This window comes from Epinephelus lanceolatus, chromosome 2, assembly GCF_041903045.1.
Source record: "Epinephelus lanceolatus isolate andai-2023 chromosome 2, ASM4190304v1, whole genome shotgun sequence".
In the NCBI taxonomy this organism is placed as follows: domain Eukaryota; kingdom Metazoa; phylum Chordata; class Actinopteri; order Perciformes; family Serranidae; genus Epinephelus; species Epinephelus lanceolatus.
Genome location: NC_135735.1, coordinates 4,477,575 through 4,491,221, shown reverse-complemented (window position 1 = coordinate 4,491,221; position 13,647 = coordinate 4,477,575). Strand labels below are relative to the sequence as shown.

General features: G+C 42.7%; 1 protein-coding gene across 3 annotated transcripts in view; it reads left to right on the top strand.

Annotated features, from left to right (window-relative positions):
• lrrk1 (leucine-rich repeat kinase 1) overlaps positions 1-13,647 on the top strand; it is a 127,013-nt gene that overhangs the window by 72,131 nt on the left and 41,235 nt on the right. For all 3 annotated transcript variants that reach the window (XM_033625577.2, XM_033625571.2, XM_033625584.2), the window contains 4 exons: positions 8,873-9,042; positions 11,879-12,082; positions 12,171-12,310; positions 12,569-12,706. In XM_033625577.2, coding sequence (XP_033481468.2) covers positions 8,873-9,042; positions 11,879-12,082; positions 12,171-12,310; positions 12,569-12,706 — 652 coding nt within the window. The remainder of the gene's footprint in view (positions 1-8,872; positions 9,043-11,878; positions 12,083-12,170; positions 12,311-12,568; positions 12,707-13,647) is intronic.

Genomic DNA, 13,647 nt, shown 5'->3' with positions numbered 1-13,647 from the left:
CGCAGAACCGGAAACAAAACAAGTCTCGCATTCTTCTTCTTCTACATTTTCTGGTGGTTGGCAACCAGCTTGTAAATGCATTACCGCCTTCCCGACCCGGAGTGTGGATATTACCATGGAGAGAGGTGCACTACGTCAGACTTAATTCGAACATAACTGTTTTCATCCCCCGTTTTGCGAATCAACATTTTTTTGAATCAACCAAAACCCGGCTAAAGCGAGCGAATCAGGGGATTTTAATTCGAATTTTGGTGTTTCCATCATAATTATTTTCCGATGCAATACTTCTAGATGCGCATCTTAACAGGCTGATGGAAACATGGCTAGTGACTATTTTAGTAGTCGACTAATCGGTTTGAGTCATTTTTCATAGAAAAGTACTACAAAAGTGCCCCAAAATACTCTTATTGCAGCTTCTTACGTTCAGATATTGGCAGCTTTACACACTCTCCCATGATGGTGAACTAAAACCCTTTAGCATGAGTACGAAACAAGACATTAGGTGACATAATTTTGGGGATTGGGAGAGACAGACTGACATTTTTCAATGTCGACTAATCGAAGAAATAATCAACAGATTAGTCGACAATGAAAATAATCGTTAGTTGCAGCCCTAATGTAAAGTGCTACTGTTCTAAATCCTGTAATCACATTGCCCTAACTAATCAAACAATTGCGCCATTAAGTGTGTTACATAGGTTCTCGGTTATTTGCATACCGGACAGATAGAAAAAAATTCATCAAATCAGCGACACCATCCACCAGTGCACCAGTAAAGAGGCTCTTTAGTCTTGGCAGTCTGTGCTGACTCTGAGGAGGAGCGGTTTGTTTAAAGGCCAAACACACTTGCTGCGAATGTCACGTGTCAGAAAATACGCCCCTATTATTTTCAGGGTACAATCCCACACTGGCAGCAGCTAGACACATGTCGGCGCTCCTGAACGCCCCGCAACACTTTATGCCACTCTCCTACTTCCGGCCTCACCATCCCTGGACATGAATGCATTTCCCCCCTCTTGCTCTCTGCTTGTACATACTAGCTTCCATAGCAGCTCTTTCTCTGCTCCTGTGGCAGCTCGACTCCTCTCCTCACCACTGATGCATAATGAGAACTCTGTAGCTGTTGCTGTGTCTTGTGTGTCACGAAGAATGGATGAGGAGAGAGTTGTAGAGGTTAAGAAATATCCTGAGCTAAACGACCCCCAGTCCCGTCATTATAAAGACAATGGCCAAAAAGATATTGGCTGGTGAGTCACAGCTCTGGAGATCGGCTCTTCAGGTGGGAAATCAACTTTAATGAGGGGCTCTCCACACATGATTTTAAGCTGATGCACAGGAGGAGGAAGTACAGATCTTTCAGTAAAGGTTGTAATAACTTTGTGTGGTTGTCTATTGACGAGCTGCAGCGAGATGCATCCAGTGTGTGCAAGGGGCAGCACTTGATGTGCGCGGTGCTGGTGTTTTCATCTTAACAATGATTTGAGGATCTTTACATCAAGAGGTATAACCACTGCTTTAGTGATGAATACATGAAATAAGATGGACTAGTCAGCTATAAATCTGTGGTTTGGTGAGTGAGCAACTGGAGTGAGCGTTTGTTTTGTTAAATGTAGTTCAGATGACTTTTAAACGTGTTGATCGATATAATTTCAATTTGAGGCAGTCGTAGCCTACAGCAGTGCTGTCTTGATTCTCCTGATCCTTGTTTTGTGTAAGGTTTAACGTTATTTTATTGTTTACTTGCAATTACGTGGCAGTGCATCTCAGTAACGTAACAAGTAGTGTGAGGAGCTGCTTTGAGTAAGACCCCAAAACTGATTATTATATAAAATATGTCTTGAATTAGATATATCTTCCACAGACTCCCTGCAGCACTCGCTCAGACCATCAGGGATTTATTTTAGAAAGAGGAGGAAATGTGTTTTAGTATTTTCCTTTGATGGCAGATGTGACGCTCATGTCTCCAGTCTGTGGAGGATTTTCACAGCTACTCACTGGACTTCAGAGTGAGGCAGTCCTTCCACTGGAGCTGGGTGATTCACACAGCACATGCCAAGTAATTACCACACACACACACACACACACACACACACACACACACACACAGAGTGACAGTCAGCTGCTCTCCAGGGCTTTGGCTCTATAATGAGTTCCAGCTGATTTGTCGCCAGTGACAGCGAGTGTTGATGTATTATCAGGGCTCAAGGGTAACCGCCACTCTGTCAACTATTAGAATAAATATTCATATACGTCTCTGTGTCCTACACACTGTGTTTATGTGTGTGTATGTGTGTGTGTGTGTGTGTGTGTCTGTGTGGGCAGAGAGTTGCGCAAGGATATCTCTATAAAACAGCACAGACCCATGGAAATGTTTGCTGCAACATTTAAACAGCCACTCCAAATATTAGTACAATTGTGCTCGAGCTCTTAAAGAATGGAGAATGGATGTTGGTATAAACATGAATGCCACCAGCTAACATCATCAGCTGTAACAGCTGGATGCAGGCTTAAGTGTGCACACATTAGGGTGGGGCAAGGCTTTGGCCAGTATTGGCCTTTTATTAAAATGTTACAGCCGACAGTCTGGGTTGTCCACCTCCCATATGGAGCTCAAAACTGGGGGTGAGCATGTGACACTAAGATATGATTAGGCTTGGGCATTATCTGTTTGGCATACCTTTATACCTTCCTGACATTTCACCAGGGTATACAGTATATGAAGATATTTGTGTAATAATGTAAAGGTATGTTTTGTTAGCTCCCTGAGCTTAAATGTCAAAAAGGAAAAAAATCTGGACACCTGCTCTCCTTCTGAAACAGGAAAACAGAGTCATACACTTCTAAATTTAAGTTTCTGTCTTATCAAACTGAGACTCAAATGCCTTTAAATTCATGGTAAAACACACTTCATTTAAACTCAATAGAAACCAAATAAAATTCACCAAAACCATCTTGCTTAGTCTTTCTAATGTTCCAACAATCACCAGCTCTGGTTTGGTCAAAATAAACCCTGAATCCACAAAGTTAGATGTGACAATATGCTGTTTTGCTCGCTGCCTCTCTTTGCCGTTGCTGGCCAGCTTTGTACCAATCCTGTAACGTTATCCCCACCTCTCACAGTCGGCATCTTCCTGAGCTTAGCTGTCTGTGCCACCGGTAGAGACTTCTGACCTCTGGTGGCGTGTGCTGTGTACTACATCGCCACAATACAGCATCTCCATATCAGTTTAATAGAAAGTGACGCATCTTTGTTAAATTATACCCTCAGGATTTCTAAGTACCCTGATATACTGTAATACCTTGATACCACCGAAACTTAGATGTGATACAAGACAATGTTGGACAAGATCTCCACAACATATCACTCTGCTTTCAGTTTATTTATTTCTAAATATTGGGACCCCTCAGAGTGTATTATCATGCTTCTACCATGACTAGAGGGTAGGGTTGCAGGAATATACCGGTGTCAAGGTATACTGTGATATATAATTTGAAAGTCATCATACTGTGTGCATTTGCTTATCTGTGATATTGGGAAAAAAATGCAACTGGATGTTTAATCTCTTCTTTATTTTAGTTATTTTCTAGGGTAGACTTTTTACATGTACTTCCATTAACAAAATGGTTTCAGGGTTCAGTTATAGTAATGAAACATTTGTTCAACCAACAATAACACGTCTGTTTTCATTCCTTTAAGGGTCAGTCTTACTGATAAGAAGATAATTTCTTAATTACTGTGATACCGTGAAACTGCGATATTTTCTGAGACGGGTATTGTATTGTGAAAATCTCATACCACTGCAACTCTACCAGAGGGAGATGTTTGAATAATCACATGTGTTTACTATGGAAATGTGCATAAATAGTATTACTAGGATTACATGCAGTTAAATCAGTCCTGTCGGAATTTCATGGGCTTTAATTTGGATTGTTGTGACTGACAATGCTTCATTTCACTGCAACTTCTCCAAAAGAATGCAGTGCATGTTGGGAGTGAGTGGAAATTGAAAACAAAAAAAGTTGTTTTAGTGGGAATAAAACAGCACTGTTTTGAGTTTGTGATTTATACCATACTCATATTACCACTATCCTGCATATTTAATCTAACTCAACTTGTTTCTTTCAGCATGTGCAGTTGATCTAAATGCAGCAGCCTCTGTCATGGTGATTTATCTTGTCTGTTGTCAACGTGTTTTAGTCATCCTCTGGTTTTTGTTTTGCGGTACAAACTGTTTATCAATCAGTGTCATTTGTGTTCCACCACAACAATGCACACAAAGCAAAACAGTTTACCCTCACTTTTGTGCAGAACATCAGGGAGTCACCTTGTACACTCTTTAGCAGTAATTTTTGTTGTTTGTGAGACATTTGTGTCGCACATTTCTGCATCTTCACAACCAGAAACAAGGACGTGAGTTTGGTGACTTTGTGACCGGGGACTGCTATGATTGGTGACACTCGCAGGGAACTATTAGAATTAGTCAAATTTGTGTAAACGTTGCGGTGATTGGACAAAATTGCAAGGTTGTGCAGAATTCATAGGGATTGGTTGAATTTACGTCATTTGTTGCGATTGCAACATCCTGGAAGGGCTGTTAAAAAGACATTACTTACTGATTTAAAACACAGATTTAAAACAATGGTCAAACTGTTGACAGGAACCTTGTTGAATGTCGAATGAAATAGTTATTATTACAACTCATAATCTGTTTATTAGACAATTGACAAATGAATCAACAACGCATTAATCTCTGTGATAACTGAGCAAACTCCGTCTGCTGATGGAGACAAAGATACAGATCATCTCATTACGGTGCTGAAGATGAGCTCGGGAGCTCCCTGCTCTGGATCATTGGATGTTTCAGACAACTGAAAAGATTCAGTAATTAGAAGCAAATGTCAGCTCAGAGTGCTGCTGTAATGTTCCCTCGGTTGTTTGGCCTTTCAGGAAACCATTTCCTGAGTTAACATTAAACTGTCACCATTCAGACTGGAGGGCTGGAGCTCATTCAAGTCACCATCTTGATTGGTTTATGTTGTCAGTGTGGTCGAAGCAGCACATCAAAGGACAGTGAGCATAGGATGATGGGATGGACTAGATGGCATTGCTTCATCGAGAGCCAATCACTAATGCCGCGCCCCCTTTTGGGGAAAGAACGGCGCTGTCACATAACGGGAACGTGAAAGAAAGAGAACATCTGTGTTAAAAACTGAGACCTTCACTCTGAACTTTGAGGCACATAAATTAGTGAATATTCACTGTCAGTAACAACTGATAGAGAGCACGTTGAGTGGGAGGCTGTTGCAGGAACTTCACAGCCACACAGTGTAGCCGCATCAGACTGTCTCCAACTATGTCTCAGCCTAGATAGGTTAGGTATCAGCAGGTTGGTCATTTACCGACAACACTTGAGCTAAATTCACACTATATAACTTTATAAAGTGATCAGATCGCTGTATTGTTCACACTACTCAACATGCTGTCTTGTAAGTGAGGCTCTTGAAGTTGATGTGGTGACATGGCATCACACACTACAAGATTTTTCAACAGGAGGAATCCCTGATCAGTACGTCATGTGATGGTGATGTGATTGAACTATAACCCGAGGTTTGGCAGGTGCTTACCAGAAAATATTAAAATCAAAAGGGACAAAGTAGAGTAAGTTATCAGGCTAATAACTTAAAAAAGCATTGCATATAATAGTCCACCTTTCACCTACTCTTTCCCTCTCTTTATTACTGTCTGTCTCCTTCTCTCACACACACACACACCTTGGAAAGCACTGTAGCACGGTTTCTGTCCTTAACCTGTGTCTTGTGCTCTTATTGGCTGTAGCACGCCAACAAAGTCCCCATCTGGTCCAGATGTTCAGCATGCTGGATATCTGGGGAGTGTCTGCGATGCATCGGTGAACAGTTCACATGTAATAATGATAATGCATTTTATTAAAAGGTGCCTGTCAAAGCACTCAAGGACACGTTACAGGACTCAGGTTCTTTTTAAAAATCATTATTATGAAAATTACGTATAGAATCATCATCATAACGTCATCTTTAGTGTATGTCTTGATTATGTGTGTCTCCATTAAATCAGACCGAATATGCCAGCTTGAAAAGGTGTGTTTTCAGACTGGATTTGAAAGTGGAAAGGGAGTCAATACTGCAAATGTCGTGGGGGAGACAGTTCCAGAGGTGGTTAAGGGCCGTAAAGGTGAGAAGCAGAATCTTGAAATCGATGCAATATTTAACAGGAAGCCAGTGAAGCTGTAGGAGAAGGAGTGATATATGATCTATGGAGGGGATTCTGGTAATGACATGGGCGGCTGAATTCTGGAACAACTGGAGTTTATGAAGACACAAGAGAGGGAGACCAAAGACGACAGAATTGCAATAATCAATACGGGATGTAACCAGGGTGATTGAGGATAGGGGCGCTGTGAGGTGTAAATGACGGGCGCAGACGATTAATGTTGCATAGATGAGAGCATGCAGTGTATAAGTGTAAAGCGCTTGAGTGCCGACTTGCCTCTGATCTCAGGCTCCAAAAAGTGTTGGTGTGCGGAAAATAAGGGCTAAAATCCTGTAAAATGAACTAGGGATTAGCCTTATGATACCTGGTGATCCAATCACACACATATCGATCTCCTGATGGGCAATATCCAGCCACTGTGTGGGGTCGTTGATCCAATTAGATGGGGGAACACTGACAGGACAGGACGGCTACTAGCCCTCTTTTATTAAGGTATCAGGAACACTCAGGTTCAGTGACAAACGCTGTCAAATTGCATCGACATCTTTACAATTTTCAGTTTTCCTTCGCCCAGGAAAGTGCAGGCTTGATGTTTTGCACAGTACACTGTTGTGCCAGTCTGGTCTATGGGCTGCAGCTCTGTTGACAGCCTGCAGGGAAGATGGTGGAAGAGAGGTTTTGTTTCTCAGATGTGACCAAAAGACAACATGCTGGTTGAAGTTAGGAGCTGTGGTATTCTGAGTCTTTGTGGTGCATGTGTTGACAAATGTCCTCAACAGAATGAGCGTGAGGATTTGTCCAGCTTAGTTTTAAACTAATACTGATGTTAATACTGTCAATACAGTTGTTTTGTCGCCATTATTAATTCATTTTAGTCCAACCTTTACCAGAGGATTTCACATAGTCATTGTTTTCCCAGATGTCTTTCTTAAAGGGAGATTTATGCATATTGTTTGATGTTCTATCTGGATTTTTATGAAAGCGCATGTGTGTGATCACGAAAAGACAATCAAACAATAGAAACCTTCTATTAAAGAAAATAAAAGATAAAATCACAGAAAAAAGGGACCAGAGGGCGTGCTCCAATTATCGGGGTATCACACTGCTCAGCCTTCCTGGGAAAGTTGATTCCAGGGTGCTGGAAAGTAGGCTCTGACCAATTGTTGAACCTCGGATTCAGGAGGAGCAATACAGCTTCTGTCCTGGTCTTGGAACAGTGGACCAACTCTTTACCTTTGCCAGGCTGCTGGAAGGGTCATGGGAGTTTGCCCATCTAGTCTACATGTGCTTGGTGGACTTGGAGAAGGCTTATGACCGCATCCCTTAGGGAGTCTTGCGGGGAGGTACTGCAGGTTTACAGGGTACCAGGGTCGCTGCTGTGAGCAATCTGGTCCCTGTATGACCAAAGAAGGAGCTGCGTCTGTATACTCGGCATAAAGTCAAACATGTTCTCAGTGGTTGTTGGCCTCCACCAGGGTTGTCCTTTGTTGCTGATCCTGTTTGTGATATTCATGGACAGGATCTTTGGAGACCTCAGAATTGCGTCTCTGCTTTTTGCAGATGATGTGATTCTGTTGGCTTCATTACATCGTAATCTTCAGCATGCACAGGGAGGGTTTGCAACTGAGTGTGAAGTGGTTGGGATGACGATCAGCGCCTCCAAATCTGAGGTCATGGTTCTCTGCCGGAAAACAGTGGATTGCCCCTTCTGGGATGGGAGAGAGTGACTGCCCCAAGCGTGGGAGTTCAGATGTCTCGGGGTCATGTCCACAAGTGAGAGTAGAATGGAGCGTGAGATGGATAGGCCATTTGGCGAGGCATCTGCAGTGATGCAGCTGAGCCAGAAGGTGAAGCTTTCAATCCATGTGGTTCATCTACTGTCATGAGCTCTGGGTAGTGACCGAAAGAATAAGATTGCAGATACAAGCGGCTGAAATTAGTTTCATTTGTGGGGTGTCTGGCTCAGCCTGACAGACAGGGCAAGGAACTTGAACATCTGGAGGGAGCTCGGAGTAGAGCTGCTGCTACTTCGTGTAGAAAGGGGTCGGGAGGGGCACTCCCGTTAGAGGTGCTCTGGAAGTGTCTGACTGATAGGAGGCCCTGGGGTAGACCCAGAACACGCTGGAGAGATTACATATCTCCTGGGGGGTTCCCTAGGAGGAGCTGGAAAGTGTTGCTGGGGAGAGGGATATCTGGGGTGCTTTGCTTGGCCTGCTGTCCCCACGACTTGGCCCCAGATAAGCGAATGAAAATAGATCACTGGATAGAAAACACAGTAACACAGATCAAGGTCAAGTGCAGGACATGAGGTTCAGTCAAAGGCTGTGGAGAACATAAAAGTTTTAACCTGGGATCAAACTGAAAGTGAGCCCATCTGGAATGTTTCTAGTATTCCCTCACTGCACAAGAAAACTGCAAAACACTGCAGACTAAGTACAGTTAGTTATCAGAGCTGAAGCAGAAAATAGGCCTATAAAGTGAGATGGGCGCTCACACTGACACCTCAGGGTAATTATTTTACTGTTCACTTTGTTTTCTCTTCTAATTGAGTTTGGCAAACCTGGAGGTTTGTTTCCAACCTGACTAATCATCGCTTTGTGTCTTTTCTTGTCTGTGTGTTAGGCTGTTTTTGGAGAGGGCCCAGCTGGAGTACTCTGAGGAGGAGAATAACATCCTCGGCCAGGGGGGCAGCGGGACCATCATCTACCGAGCTCGATACCGTGAGCAGCCAGTGGCCATCAAGCGCTTTCACTTTAAGAAGTGTCGACAGCAGACCATCAGCAGTGACACAGGTACGGAGGCCTAATCTTCTACTTATTAATGAAATTGTTTAACGGGGCTTTTAAAGCTGATGTTTTGAAAAGCTGCTAATGGACATCTGGTGTCTCTGCTAAATGCAATCAAGGATTTCTGACTTGATAAAGCTCACGAGGAAGCATTCACACAAAAGCCAGTATTAAAAAACCACGACATCTTTTAATACAGCCTGTACTAATAATATTTACTCAGGATGTCCTCATCAAGTTTTCAGGCTCTGATTGTTGATATGACACAAAGGAAAGACTGAGAAAGTGGCTCCTAAAAATAAAGTGACACAATCCACCTGTGAGACGACGCATCACTCTGTTGGAAGTTTAATTTTGGCCTGTTTTCAAGTTACTCACTGAGTTAACATTATCCCAGTGACAGCTGATATGATAAAAGCTGATGGTGAAGTTTGTCATTTTAACCAGGGAACACTTTCTAAAAGTGAGCAGCTGAATGTTTTGTACGCTGCCTGCTGATAATAAACGTTCCGAATCCGTGAATTTTCCACCCTCACTGTCTGACCAAATTATTTTAACATTCACACACTTTACACAACGTTTCATTGTTTTATGCAGTGAAATGCTATATCTTTACAAATTAGTGCTCGTACCGGTTAGGTCAGGGTTAAGCAGGGTGTACACTGAATGATTTGAGCTCATTTAAAAAATGTTGTTTGTCCGTACAACTGAGTGCTCTCACTGTTCGTGTAAAATAGACAATAAAAGAGTCCATCAGCCCCTGCGGACCATTCTGGCTATTGACAATTTTCAATAAAGACTCTTTTGAAAGCCCTGAGGCAGTAAGAAGTCTTTATGCCTCAGCTCTGTCAATAGCTGTGGCCAGAGGCTTTATGTTTTCAGGGCATCCATCTGTCCATCTGTCCATCTGTAAGTACGTCAGTCCCATCCTATTAAACATGATATCTCAGGAATGCTTCAAGGGAGTTTCTTCAAATTTGGCACAACAATAAACTGCTCAGTTTTTTTTTTTGTTTTTTTTTTGACGTTGTCTTTCTCATTCTTGATATCTTTAAAACATCTTGAGGGAATGTCTTCAAATTTGGCACAAAGGTTGACTTGGATTTGAGGATGAACTGATTAGATTTTGGTGTTCAACGGTCAAGGGTTAAAGGTCAAGGTGACTGTGACCTTGTATCCATCTCATTCTCATAAATACAATATCTCAAACACAACTCTAAACTGGGTCGTGCGGCTCAAAAATCGGGTCAGAAATAATAATCGTACGGTGTACGCCCAGCTTTAGGAAAAGAATCATGGTTGGGTGTCATCGTGTTTCATAGTTAATATAAAGTGCCAAAGTACATAACATAACGTCACATTAAGTATATTACAAAACATAACTTTGACTTTTGGTTTCACATGATACACAAACTCCGGTCCCCTCAGGTCAGAGTCCTGTCCACCACCCAGTCCACATCTCTCTGCGGATTTTGTCACTCTTTATATTACGTGACCTGAAGTCCTCCTTTGCTCCTGTCATATGACAGATTAGAGCCTGCACCACATAAGGGTGCCTACAGAGGCAGAGTTCACCTGCTTTGGTCTGAATCAGGGACTCATGTTGTTCCAAAGTTGCATAATTGCCTAGAGTTGGTTCGTGTTCTCACAGCAGCATTTACAAGAGGACCAGATCAAATGCCTTGTGTGAGAAAGCAGGTCTTGATTGGTCAGAATTTCCATGTGGGAAAAATCCAGGAAGTAAAGCAAACGTTGAAGAAGAGTCCACTTGCAAGATAAATGTGACACTTTCTAATGTCACAATGGAGGGAAAACTACGCAGGTTGATTTTAGCGCTGCTCATCGTGGACTATATTGCTGTCATTGTTCATTTTAGTCAAACCATACAGTTTGAAAACGAGGCGCGGCTCCAACTAGAAAACAATGTTTTGATGCATTGGATGTGCTGAATGTGCATATTAAGGCAGTACAGGAGGAGGTGCACATTAATAATCCTCCAGGACTGTAACATGCTCATGTTTAACCCAAACAATGTGTCATGTGACTGCAGTTGGTTCACATCCAGGTCGCAACACCTTCTCACCACAAACCAACCGCACCAGAGTTCCTTTGTAACCGGACTGAGACCACCTCTTCAAGAAGGTCTCGGTCCGGTTGTTTTGATGCACACCTGAGTGTGATTGCTGTGTTCACACCTGCCCATACGAACCACACTGAGGGGACAAATGAACTTCAGTTTGATTGAACCAAACCAAACACTAAGGGTGCTTTCACACCTGCTCTGTTTGGTCAGTTGCTCACAGCCTGCTGGCTCATGATTTTGTGGGTTACATACAAATTAAGATGCATTCATTTTGTAGGTATAACTACGAGCAGTGAATGAGAGCAGCCTGAAGTGCATCACATGGTCTTCATCAGCTAATGGAACTGTCTCAAACACTATATGGCCTTAGTGTTAATAGGAATGTTATATGCAGTAACCCTTGTGTCTCTTCTTATGTGAATGGAATCCTGTAAAGACCTTCAGATGTGGTGAAACGTTTCAAAAATGCAAACAAGCGGACCTTTTGGGCGAGATTATTTTGTCACATATTTCTCACCTTATAATTGCAAAGACACACATGGACCACCATGCTTATCGGCAGCAAATGGAGGACACAGATGGAGTAAAGCTTGTAGACTTGCAGTTGGAATTTTCAGTATGATACAAATATAAAAATGAGGCACTATGAGCTCCTGTAGCATTCGTTCTGGCACAAATCTATTCTCTGTGTTTCACATTTCAAAGTATAACTTTTACAAGCTTTGCTGCTCCCTCTTGTTCCGCTCTGTCTCTCCTCAGACACCATGGTGAAACACCTACAGTCTGCAGACGCCTGTCGGAGCTTCTCTGAATTTCGCCAGGAGGCCAGTATGTTGCACTCTCTGCAGCATCCCTGCATTGTGTCTCTGGTGGGCATCAGCATCCACCCGCTCTGCTTTGCCCTGCAGTTAGCGCCGCTTGGCAGCCTCAACACTGTGCTGGAGGAGAAGCAGAAAGGCAAAGGCATGTAGAGACATCTGCATCCTGTCATCTCCCACCTGAAGCCTGTTTCTGTGTCAGTAAAACATGAGGTTGTGTTTTCTCGTTGCAGGCTCCAAGTACATGCCCCTCGGTCACATGCTAACCTTCAAAGTAGCCTATCAGATTGCAGCAGGACTGGCGTACCTTCACAGGAAGAGCATCATCTTCTGTGACCTCAAATCTGACAACATCTTGGTGTGGTCTCTGGAGGTCAGTTTATGGATTACTATGAGAAAGACATATTTTCTTGTTTGGGTTTATTGACAATATTCCAACGTATTTATGAAATCAGCAGTAAAACAGTAAAGTCCTGAACTTATTTCATTTGTCGTCCCTGCTGTTCTCACAGTCCTCTGAACTTTATCAAGACAAGCATCCAAAGTGCTGTCAGTAGACACTTGAATCGAATTATTAATCTTGTTGTTTCTGTCATCTGACTCATTCACTCATCCATGTGTCTTCTTCCAGTTGCGGGATCCAGTCAACATTAAACTGTCTGACTACGGCATTTCTCGACAAACCTTCCATGAGGGGGCACTGGGGGTCGAGGGCACGCCGGGTTACCAGGCTCCTGAGATCCGACCAGGCATCGTGTATGACGAGAAGGTACTGACCATGTCCTCTTAACCCACATTAAAGGAACAGTGTGTGAGATTTAGGGAGATTTAGTGGCGTCTTTCAGTGAGGACTGTAGATTCCAACTTCTCCCAGGTCAGTGTTCTTTGATCAGGGGGCTTTTACTTGGAGCTGAATTATCCACAGAGGTCTCTTCCTCTCCAAAACAAATGGACGAGGTGATTTATACCAGTAAAAACACATTACAAATCTACAGTTTGACATGTTGCAGACAGGCCACTCACCCAGCACCTCCTACGTATACTCACCTTAGTTCTGATCCAGACGTTTAGGAGGTTTTAAGCGGGTGCCAAATTCTCCGCAGAGGTCTCTTCCTCTCCAAAACAAATGGACCCAGTGATATAAACCAGTAAAAACACTGAAAAAAACAGTTTTATGTTAAAAAAAAATGTGCTCATCGCAGAGGGGCTTCTAACGATGGTAGCTGATGTGAAAATGCAAAACCATGCAAGCCAGTGTTTGGTTTATCCGTTCTGGGCTCATTCTAAGGTAACGAAAACACAATGATTCTTGTTTGCAGGTGATTTTACACTGAAGAAAACATACTTATTACCCCTGAATCCTATACACTGAACCTTTAAGGTGATGTGTATAGCGGTGAAATAGGGATTCAGGGTGTCAGTCACAAGTTTCATCACACTACGACTTATTGATTTACAGACAACGATACGATAAAGTCTGCCACGATTTTGATTGATTCCATTCAGGTCCCTCGAGCGATATTTTGAATGCAGGGCAGTGGAGGAGTCAAACTTAGTACTGATGCTACTCTTTTGGCTGGTTGTTACTCTTGTTATGATCATGTGATGAGCGATCATGGTGTTGATATTGATGGTTGTTGTTCTCCTCCGCCTGATTGTTGAGTCTTTATATTCTTATATGTTCTCTCGTGTCTTTGTTTAATGTATGTT